The following is a 17,745-nucleotide window of genomic DNA, read 5'->3' as shown; positions in this document are numbered from 1 at the left end:
CCTGAGATGAGCTAGATTTGGGGGCCTGGGGGGATGGGGTTTCCCTCCGTGCTTGCCCCCCATCTCCTCCAATTTCCTGTATTTTTCCCTTTCATTTTTCCCTTTAATTCCTTTTCTTTTTAACCTATAAACTTGAGGCCTTAAGAAAGAAGTGTCTGTGTTGGCAATTCAAACATTAGCCAAAATTCATTTGCAGAGTTCCTCTGAATTTTAGACTCCTGAAAATCAAAAGTCTAGATACAGTTAAGAAATAAATAGCAGTGAAATAATTTGTCGTACATGTGATGAAAGGTTAATATTCTCAATATCAACAGTAATGTCTTTTTAAAAAAATTTATGTTTGGATGCAGTGGGTCTTTGTTGCTTTGCTCTGACTTTTCTCTAGTTGCAGTGAGTGGGGGCTACTCTTTTGCAGTGGCTTCTCTTGTGGTGGAGCATGGGCTCTATCTAGAATGTGGGGGCAAAGTAGTTGTGGCTCACGGGCCCTAGAGGACTGGCTCAGTATTTATGGCACATGGACTAAGTTGCTCCGTGGCATGTGGGATCTTCCCTGATCAGAGATTGAGCTTGTATCTCCTGCAGTGGCAGGCAGATTCTTATCCACTAGGGGAGTCCCAACATAAATGTTTTAAATAAGAAAAAAAATCCTTGTAGAAAAATTGACCAAGGCTATAAATAGATGATGCATACGAAAATAAATCCAGATTCAAATTCAACTATTTTTATATCATATGATATGATATAAAAATATGATATTAAAAAAATCTGGTCCTCATTAATAACCCAAAAGTGCAAATTAAAACATCCATTGGGTTTTCATTTTTTACCTTTGACCTTGGCAATGACTAGAAAGAGTAATGATATCCCAGTGCTACTGAGGTGCTGGGAAATCTGTCTTCTTACTCACTGTTGGAGGGATTATAAATTGGTTCAGCCTTTCTGGAGGGAAATTGGTCTTCCCTGATGGCTCAGTGGTAAAGAATCTGCCTACCAATGCAGGGGCCATGGGTTTGATCCCTGGTCTAGGAAGATCCCCTGGAGAAGAAAATGGCAACCCACTCCAGTGTCCTTGCCTGGGAAATCCCATGGACAGCGGAGCCTGGAGGGCTACAGTCCATGGCTTTGCAAAGAGTCAGACACGACCTATCTACTGAAAACAAACAAATGTTAAACAATATTGCAATTATTTTTCTAAAAAATTTATCCAAGACATTAATAGGACTATAGGGGAAGATTCCTTGTAAAATTTTTTATAAAAGTAGAAAGCTGGACCTAGCTGTCTTTCAAGATATTTTTTTTTGTTTTGGTTTTTGGTGGCCTGGTTCCAAGCGGAGGGTCCCTATCAAGCTCTGAGCTTACATGGGCCCAAGGACACTTTGTATCAGAAGGCAAAGACTGCAAGTCAGGCCAGGGATGGCCCTGGTTCTCCACGAGCTAATCTGAATTTCTATGGCCAGAGGTTAGGGCTTCCTAACAAAGCCTAGTTTGTGTGTGCATCTCTGAGAAGGCCTGGGATCAGGAAAAGTAGGGCCATCAAAGAGAAATTAGGCATGTGAAAAGCACTCCAGTAATAAATGAGGGAAGTGAGGCACAGACAGGCTAAGGAATTCCCTTAGAGGCTCATCTTATAGTTGGTAGGAGGCTGATTCCAACTTAGGCAACTTGATTTTGGAGCCTGTCATTTTAGTGTGATGTTTAATTTTATGTGTCAACCTGACCTGGCCATGGACTGCTCAGATATCTGGTTAAACATTCTGGGTGTGTCTGTGAGGGTGTTTCTGGATGAGATTAACATTTGAATCAGTAGAGTGAGTAAGGCAGATTGACTGAAGTGCCATATGTAAATACTCAGCCTCCCCTCCCTCAGATGGGATACCATTAAGGTATGATGGGATACCATTAAGGTGTTATGGTATCCCAATGTGGGAGGCTTCATCCAACCTGTTAAAGGCCTGAATAGATCAAAATTTGAGCAGGAGAGAATTTACTCTCTGCCTGATGGTCTCTGAACTGAGACATGAGTTTTCTGTCTTCAGGTTCAGACTGGAACTTAAGCAATTGGCTCTCCAGGTTCTCAGGTCTTTTGACTACAGATCCTGGGATTTCTCAGCCTCTGTAATTGCATGAGCCAACGCCTTATAACAAAGCTCTTTTTACATACATGGTAAATATAAATAAATGAATAAATAACAATATATATGATTATACTTTATAGATATAATAAATAAAATCTCACATATATGGCTATCATATATATTTTTATATATGATTTCATATTATATTAACCATTAGTAGATAGAAGGTGTGTGTGTGTGTGTGTATATATATATATATATATATATATATATATACAATCCCTGGGTCAGGAAGATCCCTCGGAGTAGAAATGACAACCTGCTCCAGTATTCTTGACTGGAAAATTCCATGGACAGAGGACCCCAGCAGGCTACACACTTCGTGGGGCCACAGAGTCGGACACGACTGAGTGAGCACACACGCATATATGTATGTACATGTATATACATATATATATATCACATATATCTCTGGAGAACCCTAATACATTTAGCTATAAGACAATACTGCAAAGCTATATGCGTAGATTATAGAAGATGTTCAAGACATATTTCTAAGTTAAAAATAATCAGCTAGAATATGCTATGTGTTGAATGACCCCATTTATATACTCACATATAAATGAAAAGCCTGGAGAGCTATATACCGAACTGTTAACAAAGTATATCTCTGAGGAGGCGGGTGGTATTAGGAAGAACTTTTACTTTTTCATCATTTGAATTTTTTTCTCCACAAAGGTCAAGTATTTCTGGGAAAAACAATATTCCCATTCTTGAAATTTCAAAGTCAGTAAAAATCAAATTTCACACCAAGACGGGTGTGAGCAGCAGGGAAATCAGCAATTGCTTCACGAGCAAGAGAACAGAGGACGTGAAATGGCAGCATTTTCTCCATTCCTCCCCTCTCCTCCCCATCACACTCTTCATTTTATTTAATTTATTTTTAGTTTCCTGAGAAGAGCCGGAGATGGTATGCTTGGTTGCTCTTCTTTTCCCTTGGCTCTGAGAGTTTATCCATGCCAACTGGACCGTAAGTGACTGAAAGAATCAACTGCACATCAGAAAACTTGAGGGCCAGAAGGAAGCTCAGGGAGGGGCTGGCTTAGCAACTTAAAAAAAAAAAGAAAAAAAAAAGTTTTTTTTTTTTTCCCCTTTGGAAAACCAAACTCAAGTGAGGCAGGAGAGCAGAAACCAGAATTCTTGCTCTGAGAACATGGTTTGCCAGCCTCCCTTCTAATCTAACCTGATCATTTTGCAGAAAGGTGTCAGGTCTCCTGCTCTTGGCCAGCTGTACCACAGGTTCCTGAGTCTATACTTGGATTGCGTTTTTTTCCCCCCCCTGGGCTTTCAGAGGCCAAGCAGCTCCTGAATTGGGCAACAGGCCATGTTGTGACTGTGGAGGATTTCTGTGTCCTGTGCAGGTGAGAGACTCATCCACTTTCTCTTTCCTGAAAGCCCAAGGATCTTTTTTTAGGATTAATGCAACTGGTTCCCAATCTCCCCAGTGGCTCAGGACATTAAAGAGTTCTCTGTTTCTTGGAGTGGGTCAGGACCAAGGGATACAAGCAGAAGAGCGAGGGAAAATAAGACAGTGGGAAGGCAAGGAGCCTTGTTAAGCTCTGAGTATTAGGGTTGAGATTAGGTTTACAATCTAGGATTAAATTTTACAGATAATATTAGGATGAGGATAAAGACTGAGGCTAGAATTTGGATTGAACATCGGGACTAATAAGAATGAATGATAATGATGAAAGGGTATGAACTGGGAGTTAAGAGTCATGGGGTAATGATTAGAATCGGAGTTGGAGGACCATCTGTTTTGTCTTAGGTCTCTACTTGTACCTCCTTTTAGGTTGTGACTTTCAGGGCCAAGGTCTTTGGACTCAGTATTACCAAGAAAGCAGCTCCTCTGATATTGAAGAACAGGGAAGCATGGTATGCTGCCATCCACAGGGTCGAAAAGAGCTGGATGTGACTTAGTGACTGAACAACAAGCCCTTCTGAGCCTCTGCCCTTGAATCACATCTTTCACATACAACCTCGGTTGGTACTTCAGGAGCGGCTGAAGCATTAATATTATCCTTTCCTAAACCCTGCAGGCCACGTAGATGGTTCCTTTTGGGCCAATGGTGATCGCAAACTACTCCAAAGAGTCACACTATAGGTTCATTTGGAATGTAATCTACAGTAGAAAATAGTCAAGACAGTTATGACGAAAGCACTTCTGCCAATTACCCGCCCCCCACACTTTGGTCCCCTAATTTGATGATGTCCTGAACTTTTAGGTTTTCTCTGAGCTTTCGGCCAATTGAGTGGGCACTTTATAGGAAATGGTTCAAGGGCTCTTCACAAAGAAACCCTGGGAACTAAAAATGAAGAGTTAGCAGCCAGCTAGGAAGATAATACAGAGAAGGCAATGGCACCCCATTCCAGTACTCTTGCCTGGAAAATCCCATGGACGGAGGAGCCTGGTGGGCTGCAGTCCATGGGGTTGCGAAGAGTCGGACACGACTGAGCGACTTCCCTTTCACTTTTCACTTTCATGCATTGGAGAAGGAAATGGCAACCCACTCTAATGTTCTTGCCTGGAGAATCCCAGGGACGGGGGAGCCTGGTGGGCTGCCGTCTATGGGGTCGTACAGAGTCGGACACGACTGAAGTGACTTAGCAGCAGTAGGAAGATAATAAGAGGAAGCAGATGAACACTGGGTCTTATTTCTTACAACTGCTGTGTAACAAAAAAGTTCACTGTGAGCTTCAGTGCCTTCAGGTGATTTGAGTGGTGATGGAGACGTTTCCCCAGGATAGCCTGATTAGGATGCCAATTCATATATGAGTCTCACATTGATAGAACAAATTATTGTGCTTTTGTATTCATTCAACAAACATTTATTGAATGCCAACCAAATATGCCCAGGGCATTATGTATATAGCAGTAAACAGCCATGATCTTTGGAGAGGAGACAAATAAATATTTAAGTGCCACAGAAGATAAAAATGGAGTAACATAATTTTAATTGGTGCAGGGTATTAGTGAAGGCTTATTTGAGGGAGTGCCATTTAAATTTAGGCCTGAAATAGTTTAAATAGCAGTTCCTTTGTTGGAAAATTCTTGAACTTGTCCATTGTTCTATACGCTTTTCAATTTCAGGCTGCCCATTTATTCCTGGTCTGTGGTAGACACCTTTTGGAATCTTTGCCAAGAATATCACTGATCTTCTTTGAGAACTGTAGGCTACAAGGGTGGGCCTCTAGCAGCCATGTTTGCATTATAAAGCAAAGAGCCCTGACTACATTACACTCCACTGGCTAAAGGAGACTGTACGAGGAATAGACAATATGTCATGATTTAGATCAATAAAGTTCTTTCTCCTGGGAAGTGAGGTTCATAGATGCTAATTAATCTCTACAAGTTCTAAATTCTTGGCTATTTCCAATTTCTTTTTTAAAAAATATTTATTTGGCTGCATTGGGTCTTAGTTGCAGCACTTAGGATCTGTGATCTTCTTTGAGGCATACGGATTATTTAGTTGCAGCATGCAGGATCTCGTTTCCCGACCTAGGGATCAAACCCAGGGACCCTGAATTCAGAGCACAGAGTCTTAGCCTCTGGACCACCAGGGAAGTCCCAATCTCTGTTAGTTCTTGAAATGAAGATACGTAAGCTTGGACAGCCATGTTCTGGAAGCGAGGATATGTAAACGTGGACAGCCATGTTCTACTATGTTCCCAGAGAAGCAGTGAAGGCAAGTCTGCAAAGAAGAATGAAGCAGCTCTGTAGAGAGAACAACATTCGACCAGGGAGAAAAAGAGATAATGAAGGAATACCTACTGGGCTTCATGCTGGTAAGTTAAATCATTGTTACAGTCCTTCGTGAGATCTTGTTGCTCTCTGGGCCTTTGGGTTCTATAAGATTATTTCCTTAATTTTTTTTTTTTTTTTTTCACAAAGAAGTTTCAGTAGGTTTCTGTACTGGCAGACAAAAGAGCCTTGACTAAGAGTGACTTTTATCAGATTAGCTCTTTCATTCAACAAACACGGATTGAGTTTGCTGCAGTCCCACTGAGACTGGTGGAGCCCACAAGTCCACAGAGCATGCACTAACAGAAAGGTATACATAGAAATAAAACAACAGTATTTGGTAATAAAATTAATCTAGGTAATACCCCACTTGGTTGTGGGTACATTAACAGCAATTTCTAAGAGCTAGTCCTTTTGGAGCTAGGTTTTGTGAGAACACACAGACATATAAATTTCCTAGGCCTATAATGGGGACTATCTGGGCAGAAGAAGGAGGGACCAATTCTGCCTGATCAGAGTACGGGAGACATAGAGGTAATAAATGAATGAAGGGGCAGTAGAGGTGTGCTGGGTAAGAGAGGAAGGGGCAGAGGGGAATAGGAGGGACAAAGCCTTAGGAAATGCCTGGTACATACTGGGTACTTAATAAATGCTTGTTAAATTGAATAACTGGCAAACATACAGGTAGACAAGCAGTTTGTAAGATGACAATCATGTTTTACATAAAAATTTCCTTTTGCTTTTAGGGTTTTTTTTTTCCCCACATACAATAGAAAGTTGTCAAGATGCTAACAGCAAGAGTCCCACTTAATCTCAGTTTGTTAAACTCAAAGGCTGTAAATCTTTTATGAATGTGGCAATTTTATGTCAGTTTAAGTGAAGATTTAAGGAAACACAAGCTCAATGATGGCTAGGTGTGCCGTATGACTTCATCCACTCTATAGGCTTTTGACAGAAATATTTATTGAAGTCTTGTGAAAATCCACAAAGTCGAAACTAAATATTAAGCAAAATAAATCACCATTTCATTTGGGGAGTGCTTTGGCTTTAAGTGGTTTGATTTTTGCAATAACTGTTTTTATCAGTAAGAGCCTGTTTAGGAGGAATGCTAAACTAAGTGGGATCTTTGCTATTTATGAGATAGGAGGTAGGTGGGCCCCTAAGATCTCTCTTCAGGCCCGCTCACTGATGTCTCTCCCAGATTATTAGAAGTCAGAAGAAGCAACAAGAACCTTAATAAGTCCACAGAGCATGTACAAACAAAAATGGGCATTTCCTACCAGTGCTATGAGTGAGGGAGCTCAGTGGTGTCGGACACGACTGAGCGACTTCACTTTCATGCACTGGAGAAGGAAATGGCAACCCACTCCAGTTCTTGCCTGGAGAATCCCAGGGAGCCTGGTGGGCTGCCGTCTATGGGGTTGCACAGAGTCGGACATGACTGAAGCGACTTAGCAGCAGCAGCAGCATTGAACTTAAAATAATTGTGACTATTTAGAAAACTTTAATTGGTGAGGGGCAGGAGGGGACAGCAAGCAACGTCTGTTTACAATAGGGTTTGTGGTTGTCAACTGGCAAGCCCTCCTCCTCTCTGTGCCAGGAAAAGGGGTTCAAGGCCCCTGTGGATGGTCTTCAAGTCCGCATGTGAACATGCTAAACTGTGAGAAAAGAAAACAAGGAAAAAAAAAAAAAAAGAGACAGGAAGCTTCTCAGGGACTGAGAAGTGAGAAGTGAGAAGTTCGCCCATAAGGGCCTCAGCTTTGGGTCATTTCTCCAGATCTGGTGGAAATTTGCTCCTTGTTGAAATTAGTCATCAATAATTACCTTCTGCTCACGACTGGCTGAAACTCAGAATGGGTTCAGGATTAAAAGACAATGAGCGCTAAAGGACTCGTTTTTTTAGTGGCTCAAACTTTGTGGTCACTTCCCAAATTTCCATCACTGATTTGGCCATAGTTACCCTCCGAAAACCAAAATGTCCACTCCAGTAAGAAAAGACGCTGTCCTCGCTTCGGCAAAGGGAGTGAACTCGTGTCTCTAAGGCTGGGGACACCGATAGGCATAGAAGAGCACGGAATCTGACCAAGACACTACCCTCTTGCCCCCTCTCCATTGCTGGTGCGGAGGAGAGGAGGGACATTCCCAAAAGTTTACCGCTGCCAAAGGGAGACCAGTTCTCCGGGTGGAACAGGAAGAGTGAGCTTGGGTGTAGGAGACCTAGGAAGAGAGATTTTTCAGGGGTTAGCAGTTCACTGAGAAATGCCCCCCGACATCTCCCAGGGGCAGGAGAGCAGGGTCCATGCACCTCTCGGCTAGCTGAAGACCCCGACGGCCCCAAGAAGACCGAGCCCCACTTCCGGGTTTGGAAGCGCTCCTCCGAGCCCCTCCCCGAGCCGGCTTACGGGGTCTCCGGGCGCATGCGCGATGCTCGGCCGCCGCTCCGGGACCGGCCCAACTTACCCTTAAACAACTAGTCTGCTCCTCCCCCCTTCTCGCTTGGGGCGTACCACTCCCGTTTCGGGGGAGGCAACGTGCCCCAGAGTACTCAGCAGCGTGCTTTCCCCTTCTTCATACGGGGCGGGGGAAGGTTAAGTTTCCCTCAGACTTTAAAAGTTCCGAAGGATACGAAAGCCACCGAGGCCTGTCGCCGAGTGACAGCCCCGCGGTCTCGGCTCTGCCCACGGCCCCGTCCTCTTCATTTGAGGAGCTGAACAAAGTGGCACGCCCGGCGCCCAGCTGATCAGCTGCTGGGCTCCGGCGGCGGCTCCCCTCACCCCCCCGGGCGAGACCATTGTGTGACTCCTCGGGAGGGGTGCGCAAGGCGGGGAGGGGGCGGAGCGGCCATTGTCCGGTCAGCGCAGCCTCTGGGGGAGGGGAGGGTGTTACGGAGCGAGCGGGGCCGCGGCTTTCACAGCGGCCGCTGCTACGCCGGAGCCGGCGGTGGGGGCCTGAGGTCCTTCCCAGCGCCGCCGCACGGGACATCGCTGTGGCTGGGAGCGGCGGTGGGAGCTGCCGAGGGCGCCGGGTCTTCCCTCCTCCCCGCCCCGCGGTCCTCGGTTCACCCGCACGCCCCACCTCCTCAGCTCCCCTCCCTCTTACTCTCCGCGCCTCCTCCCCGGCCTCCCCCCACCCCCACCCCCCGTCTCCGCAGGCCGAGTGGTGCGGCCCGCCTCCAGCTGACCGGCCTGGAATCCCGGCTCGGAGCCCCGGACTCGCGCCCGCCCGCGCGCCCGCCCGCTCCCTTCCCCTCCCCCCGCCCTGAGCCCCCCGACGCCGCCGCCGCCGCCTCCTTCGAGCGGGGCCCAGGCCCAGCCGCTGCCACCGCTGCCGCCGCCGAGCTCCGCCGCCGCCGCCGAGCACCATGGGAGACGCTGGGAGCGAGCGCAGCAAAGCGCCCAGTCTGCCGCCTCGCTGTCCCTGCGGCTTCTGGGGGTGAGTGCCCTGCCGGGTGGGGGCGGGGGCCGGGGCGCGGGCGCCGGAGCTGCCAGGGCAGGCCTCGGGGCCCGGCGAGGCCGGAACCCTCGGGCTGGGCCCAGGCCGGGCCTGCGGGGAGGGGCTCCAGGCTGGGGGGAGCTGGGGGGGTGCGGTGGGCCGAGAAGGCCCTGCCTGGGGTGCGCTGCCACCCTCGGGGACTCGCCTGCCGGAGGCTTGGGCCGAAAGGGGCCTCCCGGGCCACGGGTGAGGGGGGCAGGGCCGCGGGAAGGGTGAGGGGGCGGCGTTGGCACCTCCGGCTGGAGCTGGGGGTGCCCCCTTCCCTCGGCTTTTGGAGGCCGGTCCTTCCTCCCCTCCTTGGTCTTGAGTTGGTGCCCCCAGGAACCGGGAGGGTATTTCCTCTGACTTTTTCACCTCCCCTCCTCCCTGTCCCCCAGAGACTTGCATCATCACTTCCTAAATTATATCCTAGTCCCATTTGCTTTTAGGAAGCTGTTCACACGTCACCCATTTTAAAAAGTTGAGCCCAGAACCCAGGCTTGGGTAAAGTTACAAGACTCTTGAGGTCTCTCACCTTTATTCAAAACACGTTTCAGAAGATCTGTTAAGATTTCCTTGTCAAAAAAAAACAACAACAAACAAACCTCAAGTCAGCTTGACTTAGGAACGTGAGAGCCTGTATGCTTAATTGGCTCAAATTCTCTTCCATTTCTTTTTTTAATGATAAAAATGTTCACCTTGGCCAGCCTATATTATTATTTGGCCATCCTGTGTTAGAGTGAAAATGTATGAGGTGGGAAGTCAGCTTTACCACCTGTAATTACAGTTTAAGTTCTTGTTACACTTGGAGTTTTAAGGATTGCCACCCGTTTTACCCGACAGGTGCTTCCATTATAACTCATGACTCTAGGTCTATTGGAAAGAAACTGGAGACCTTGAAAGCTAACTTTTGTGATTTAGCTTTTTTGTTTTATTTTCCAAAGATTCAGTATATTCGGAGGTGCATAGAGGCAGTAAGGAAATGATTATTTCTTGTGAGAGCATTTTGGAAAGATGTATTGAAGATGTATCTTTACTGTCTTTCAGGTCCTAGGGATGATTGAAGTAGAAATTAAGGCTATGATTTTTGGGACTGCAGAGATAAATTAGAAAGTGGATCTTAATGTAGATTACTGTGGAGTTTGTAATCAAAGGTTAGGACCAAAAAAAAAAAAAAAATCGATTCCCATTTCCTCATCTTTCTGCCTTTTGTTTCACAGAAATTTCTTGCTGAAAGGATATTAGTGAAAAATAAGTTATTGGGTTACCAAAAGTTCTGAAGATGTGAAAATATCTTAGGTTTTGTAGTCTCCCCGTCTTTTTGACTTGAAAATAATAATGATGTTGTCTGCTAAGTACTTTCATAGGCTGTCTAATTCCCACAAAAATCTTACTAAGTGGGAAGCATTCTCTATATATAGCTGGGGAAACTGAGGCTTTATTTACAGATGGAAAGCTTCCCTTTGCATTCAGGGATTTCAGGGTGGAGCTGGTGAGCTCTTTAGAGTGCTTAGTACCATCACGTTTATGACATAAGTCTGCTGCCCTGGAAAAATCTGGTGTCACAAGCCTCAGATTGTAACTCATAAGAAGACATGTGGCTCAAAGAAAGTAGCTGCCAGTGGCAGCTAATGCCCAGGATGTATCAGGTCTATTTCCTGGCAACACGTTTATGTCCTTGGGACCATTATTATAAGTGGAACCCTTAATAAAAGATCTATGTCAGGACTTAGAAACTGAGCAAGGTTCTGAGTAATGCAAGGCGTGTTTGGTGGTAGAGAGGAATAGTTACGCTCATACCAGACTTGACTGAGAAGCAACCAGAGCTGCTTTTTTGGTACTTTCATTATGATACTTTTTATGAACTACAGTTTGCCTAATAGGAATTTGTTATTTGTTGTTTAGTCACTAAGTTGTGTCCAACTTTTTTGCAACCCCACGGACTGTATGTAGCCTGCCAGGCTCCTCTGTCCATGGGATTTCCCAGGCAAGAATGCTGGAGTGGGTTGCTGTTTCCTTTTCCAGGGTATCTTCATGACCTAGGAATCAAACCCTAGTTTCCTGCTTTGCAGATGAATTCTTTATTACTGAACCACCAAGGAAGAACTAACAGGAGTTGGAAAAAAACTAATATTTTTATGATGAAAGGTGTTCTTTTTAATGTATAATGTTTTAACCTTTCCTAAACGCATTTGTAGTTTGCACTTTATACGAAAGTATAAGGAAATTGCTGCCTAGATTCCATTATATCTTGACTGACTTTGGACATGTTTCCCTTATTTATGGGCTGCATTCATATTAAGTTACATTCATTAAGTAAACTTAGAATGTATTTAGCAAATATTTGAGCGGCTCTGGTACAATAGACAAGAGGAGCACTGGCACTGTTCTCTGGGAGCAAGGGGCATAGAAGAGTGAAACACTAGTTACAATGAGTGTATTCGGCTTGGTGTAGGGTGCATTAGATACATTGGAAAAGACCCTGATGCTGGGAAAGATTGAAGGCAGGAGGGGAAGGGGACGACAGAGGATGAGATGGTTGGACGGCATCACCGACTCAATGGACATGAGTTTGAGCAAGCTTTGGGAGTTGGTGATGGACAGGGAAGCCTGGCGTGCTACAGTCCATGGGGTTGCAGAGTCAGACAAAACTGAGCAACTGAACTGAGGGTGTATTGGAAGGGGCACCTACTACAGTTGAAGAAGAGAGAGAGGAAGCTAGACTGGAGGGTGTTGCCCAGCCTAGACCTGTAGGAAGATTAAGAGAGAATGGAAATAGAAGAGTGATTTCTTTTAGGTTGAGGGGATAGCATGGGTGAAGGACTGAATGTTAGGGCACTACAAATTTGAGGAGCTGAAAGTTCATTGTAGAGGACTGGTAGATTGTGAAGACAGGTCAGCTGGAAATGTGGCTGAAGTGATGAGAGCAGTTAGTGACACAGGGCTCCATAGGTGATGCTTTAGACTTTGGATTTTTGTCCTGAGTGCACTGGGGAGCTGTCGAAGAACTTTGAGTGGGTTGTGAGGTGACTTTCTTTAATGTGAAAGATTATTGGATGATCTTGAGAGTTGCCTGGGTATGTGGGTATGATTGTGTGTGTGTGAGAGAGAATGAGGTGTCTGTATGTTTGTGGCATGTTGCCAAGTCAAGAGGTACAGAAGACTTGGGAGAAGGTGTGTCTATGAGCCAGGGAGACTGGAGAGACGCCACTGAGGAGGTATCTTGGCTTTTCCCTTCATGAACATGAAGGTGAGGGTGTTGTAAAAACTTTAGTCAGCATTGCACTCTTTGGAAGCCACAGGTCTGTGAAGTCAGCTAGCCAGGGCCCACACCCAGCCCTTTGCAGAGGAGCCTCTTAGCAGAATGTTCTGGCATTAGCTGACTAAAGGCCGTTCCTTTAGGATTGCTCTTCTCTCCAGTGACTTAGGATGTAGGATTTGCTGCCCAGCATTATCCACTCAGGACACCAGTCAGTTGGGGTTGGTTGAAATAGCAGAGCTTTCAGGTGGGTCTTGTGGTAATGCAGTTAGGAAGGAGAATGCCAGGAGGAGCAGCAGTGCAAATATGTTAGTGCTTGGAACACATACTGTTTCTAGTTTTGTATTGTGAAATTGTATGGAGGTAATTAAGTTACTGTGTTACAGAGAGACCTGTGGGAAGCTTTGCTACCTTGCAAACTGTTGAAGGTTTACCTCTTTATAAAATTTGGAAGATGTTTGTGTAGCTCATAAATGTTTTCAGAGTTAATGACCATAAACAATTTTTTCCCTGAAAATTTTTAGTGAAATACAAGCATGAGCATTTCCTTGGCTTATTTTAGGCATTCAGTAATCATGCAGAAATCAAGCTAGTTTGTGATTGTCAAATCTGAAATGAAATAGTCAATTGGTGCATTTTCTTTAGTTGAAATACAGATATATGTAAAAGCACTTTTAAATTATATAGATATAAGTGGTATTCGTTGAAACAGTGTACTGAGGGATATAGAGTCTTCACAAATATTTTCAAAAGTTGTTCAAAGAGTAGACCTAGACTATTATATAAAAAGGAAGAAAAGAAGAAGATACTGAGTATATTATAGGTTAATAGAAAGGATAATTAATTAGGATGTGGAAAGGTGGACTTTTTTTTCCTAATTCTACTTATTAAGTATAAATATCTAATTAAAACTATTGATATTCTGCCTTTACAATTGGAGACAGTCTCAATCACAGTGTTATTTAATGGCAACTTTGAGAAGTATGATTTTTTTTTGTAAGGAAATTTAAAGTATGGTAGATATAAATGATCAGTCAGATATTTAGGGAATAATGGAGTGTTTTAGATACAGGATTTATTTGGTAAAAGTCTCATTGTTTTGATAAAAAGACATTCATGATTTATTTTCTAATGAATCATGTCATAAAAGAAATATTACATGGGTACATTTTCTTTAGGAAAATAGATTTTATTAGTGTTTCATGTTTGTGATCTATTCTGTTGAGAGGCATTTTACTTACCAACTAGATCTGCTAAATAATGATGAATTTTAAATAAAGATGGGGTTAGAGCAGAGATCAAGAGTAATCTTAAAAAATAAATTCTGTTGCTGAATTGGTTACTAGTAGAAAGTTGATTCAGCCAAGACACTGACTAGTTAGATTAAACAGAGGTTATTTATTTTTATTATTTCTTTTATGGTCTCTGAGACCAGGCTTTGGGAATTGGTATAGAACTCGGCTTCTGTCACTCTGTGAGTTATCTGCCAAGTATGCTTGGCTCCTGGCAGTGTGTGGCCCTCTCGCTCACATTCATTTTTGATTTTTCAGTTTGTCTTCCACTTGGAACATGTTGCCACGCTTCACCCAGCTTAACCTGGGCTTTTAAATTCCATGTGAACACAGCATGATTCAGTAGTTAATCAGTAGAGTGTTCATTCCAGTGATGTCACTAATTATCCATTTGATTAGAAAACCCCTCCTTAAACATTCTCTTAAACACAAAGCAGCTCATTTGTGCAGTTTTATTTATTTTAAATTTTTTTAGGGCTTCTCTGGTGGTTCAGTGGTAGAGAAGCTGCCTGCCATTGCAGGAGATGCAGGTTGGATCCGTGGGTCAGGAAGATCCCCTCGAGAAGGAAATGGCAACCCACTCCAGTATTCTTGCCTGGGAAGTCTCATAGACCTGGTGGGCTACGGTCCGTGGGGTTACAAAAGAGTTAGATATGACTTAGTGACTAAGAAACAACAACAGACTTTTTTAAACAAGATTTTATGTTTTTAGAGCAGTTCTAGGTTCAGAGCAAAACAGAGTAAGGTACAGAGATTTCCCATATACCCCTTGCTCCATCCATGCACAGCCTCCCTTGTTATCAGCGTCTCCACCACAGTGGTGTGTTTATAACAGTGATGAATCTACTTTGACAAGTCTTTATCACCAAAGTCCATGGTGTACACTACAGTTCACTCTTGGTGGTGTACGGTTTATGGGTTTGGATGACTGTATAGTGACATGTGTCTATTATAGTGTATAGAGTAGTTTTCACTACTGTAAGGATCCTCTGTGCTCTACCTGTTCATTGCTCCCTCCTCCCATCCCCTGTCAACCACTCATCTTTTTACTCTGTCTGTAGTTTTGCCTTTTATAGAATGTCATATAGTTGGAATCATGCAGTAGGTAGCCTTCTCAGGTTGGTTTCTTTCACTTAAAATATGTATTTAGGTTCTTCATGTCTTTTTGTGGCTTGTTAGCTCTTTTTTTTTTTTTTTACAGCACTTAAAAGGTTCGATTGTCTGGAGGTATCAGTTTATCCATTCACTTACTGAAGGACATCTTGGTTGCTTTTAAGTGTTGACAATTACAGATATAGCTGCTATCAGTATCCGCGTGCAGGTTTTTGTAGACATCAGTTTTCAGCTCCTTTGGGTAAATGTCAAGGAGTCACGCAGTTTTACTCTGCATCTTTTGAATTTTGTGTGCATCTGAAGATGCAAAATGATTTAAATGAAGTATTCATGTGTGTGTGCGTGTGCTCACATGTGCTCATTTATGTCTGACTGTTTGTGATGCTGTGGATTGTAGTCCACCAGGCGGCTCTCTTCATAGGATTTTCCTGAATAATCCTGAATACTGGAGTAGGTTGCCATTTCCTCCTCTAGAAGATCTTCCCAACTCAGGGATTGAACCTTTGTCTCTTGCATTTCCAACATTGGCAAGCAGATTCTTTACCACTGCACCACTTGGGAAGCCCGTTTACTGTCAGTATGTTTATCTATCTGTTTGCCCCATTTTCCTGAATACATTTAAGGTATCCAGAAAATACAAAATTTGCCCTTTGATGTGATGGATGGAACACAGGGAGATAATTTTTTTTTTTTTAATGAAAACATGGTCTTTGTTTACATTGTTTTGAGTCAATGCCTTTTTAGAGTTAGATCCAGTTAACAATATAGTTCATAATGCTTTTTTTGGTATAATCCTTTTCTCCTCCCCATTCACTCTTCTCTTTCCCATTCACTACTCTCACCGCGCCTGCCCTCCCCCCCCCCCCAAAAAAAAGGCAAACCCAATTTTTTGTCTGGTGAAAAGTTTTGACTAAAAATCTCTTTCATAGTCCTTAATTGGCTATTAAAGTTAACATTAGCTTTCATAAATAAACCAGAAACTAGAAAAATCAGAGGGCTAAGAATTCTTTGAATATATAGAGTTCTTTAAAAAAAAAACCCGTGTATTAAATATTTATTGAGGGCAGAGTATGAAGAGGGTGAGAGCTAATATTATTTGAATTTATTAGGTCATGAGGAGGTCGTGTCTGTGCAAACTGATGCAAAGTTGTGAACTACCATAATAATTAATGATCAAGATTGAAGTTAAACGTTCTTTTTCTTTTTGAAGAAAGGTTAAGTTCAGTATGTCAACAAACCCACATGTAGGAAGTTGGCCAGTCACAACTCAAAACTTTTATTAATATAATTTTAATGAGACACTTAAATTGTTCAGATTCAGCCTTGTTGTGGGACATTGTGCCAGAGTGGTTTGCAAAAGAAAGCCTTCATTCCACCTGGGTGGATGACTGATATCATTCTGTTCTGCTAGGGGGTTTGATAAACAGGCTGATCCTGCTTTGGGCTGGGTCCCTAGGTAACAAAATTATGTTGTTGAATGAGATAATAAGGAAGAAATTTTCTGTGTGTGTTTAATGCAGAAGGGAAGTTAAAGAGCTTCATTTGAAGTTTTTAAGAATCAGAATCTAAGACTGTATTCTAGAATTGTGTGTCCAGTATGGTAGCCACTAGCTACATATAGCTATTAAAATTCATACTAATTAAAACTAAATAAAAATTCAATTTTCAGTTATGCTAGCTGTATTTTAACTAATATTTTTCAGTAGCTGGTGGTTACCCCATTGGGGAACACAAATATAGAACACTTTATCCTCCTGAAAAGTTCTATTGGATAATGTTCTTCTAGAATGTTGGCGTGAGAGGCAGTGAGAAGCACTGCTATTGTTAATTCAGATTAACAAAGGAAGTGCTCCTTTGATCATTTTTGGGAATTAAAATTTCAGTATAAGTTGGTCTATAATTTGAACTTTTTTTTTCATGTTAGCTTTTGGGTCAGTCATCTTTGCCCCTTTCTTACCTTTATTAAACTGGCAACCTCAGAGGCCTATGCAGGGAGATGTTGGACTAATAGAGAATCTTTTTTTTTTCTCTTTAATGAGAATTTTTGAAGGTAAGCCCTTTGGACTGTGACTTTTGTAGATTCACAAATGTGAATCTCATATGATAGCTTTTGCTATGTGATCAGAGATAAATGCATTCGATTTTCTGATAAATTCAAGTCTCTATATTCAGAGGAAGGTGGAATGTGTCTTGGATTATCCAGCAGCATTGGGCAAACCCACACAGTGGACTGAGGAAATGGCACAAGATGAATGAAAATGTCATGTCATTCCTTGAGGCCGGGGGCAGAGCTGGACATCTGAAATTATGGCTGCAGCTGTTCACCAGAGGAAGGGAGAATGCAGTAGGAAGAAGATGTAGTACTAGCTAACTCCATCTGTTCATTCTACTGTACCAAGTGTCCTGTATCAGAAGACAGGTGCAGTTTTGTACTAGGGCAGAAGAATGTTCTGGGAAAGATCATGGACCGCAACTGTGACCAGTCTGGTGTGGGGAGAAGGGAAGCAGGGGCAGACCACGCCGCAGAACCTCCGCAGTGGACAGGCTCTGTGTAGCCTCACTGCTGCCTCATTGAAGTCCTGGTAAAGAGTGAGGTTGGTGGTGTTGTACTTGGGACTTTTTGGGGAATACATTTTCTGATTTCTTGCTGCTTAAGTGGAGTGATGTGAAGTAACAGTTATTCATGTCTTATCTGTCTCCTGGACTCACACACACCGGTAAGTTGAAGTGCAT

At 43.3% G+C, this 17,745-nt stretch overlaps 1 protein-coding gene across 4 annotated transcripts in view; it reads left to right on the top strand.

The window, feature by feature from the left end:
• Nucleotides 1-9,116: 9,116 nt before the first annotated feature.
• ZFAND3 (zinc finger AN1-type containing 3) overlaps nucleotides 9,117-17,745 on the top strand; it is a 327,210-nt gene continuing 318,581 nt past the window's right edge. The window contains exon 1 of one of the 4 annotated variants that reach the window (XM_044938343.2): nucleotides 9,117-9,309. In XM_044938343.2, the coding sequence (XP_044794278.1) occupies nucleotides 9,239-9,309 (71 nt within the window). In that variant the 5' untranslated portion in view covers nucleotides 9,117-9,238. The remainder of the gene's footprint in view (nucleotides 9,310-17,745) is intronic. The other 3 variants (XM_044938345.2, XM_044938344.2, XM_025261049.3) reach the window with 3 other exon arrangements.

The sequence above is a fragment of the Bubalus bubalis genome, chromosome 2, assembly GCF_019923935.1.
Source record: "Bubalus bubalis isolate 160015118507 breed Murrah chromosome 2, NDDB_SH_1, whole genome shotgun sequence".
NCBI lineage: Eukaryota > Metazoa > Chordata > Mammalia > Artiodactyla > Bovidae > Bubalus > Bubalus bubalis.
The sequence above is the reverse complement of the archived record's forward strand: the minus strand, read 5'-3'. Positions and strand labels throughout refer to the sequence as shown.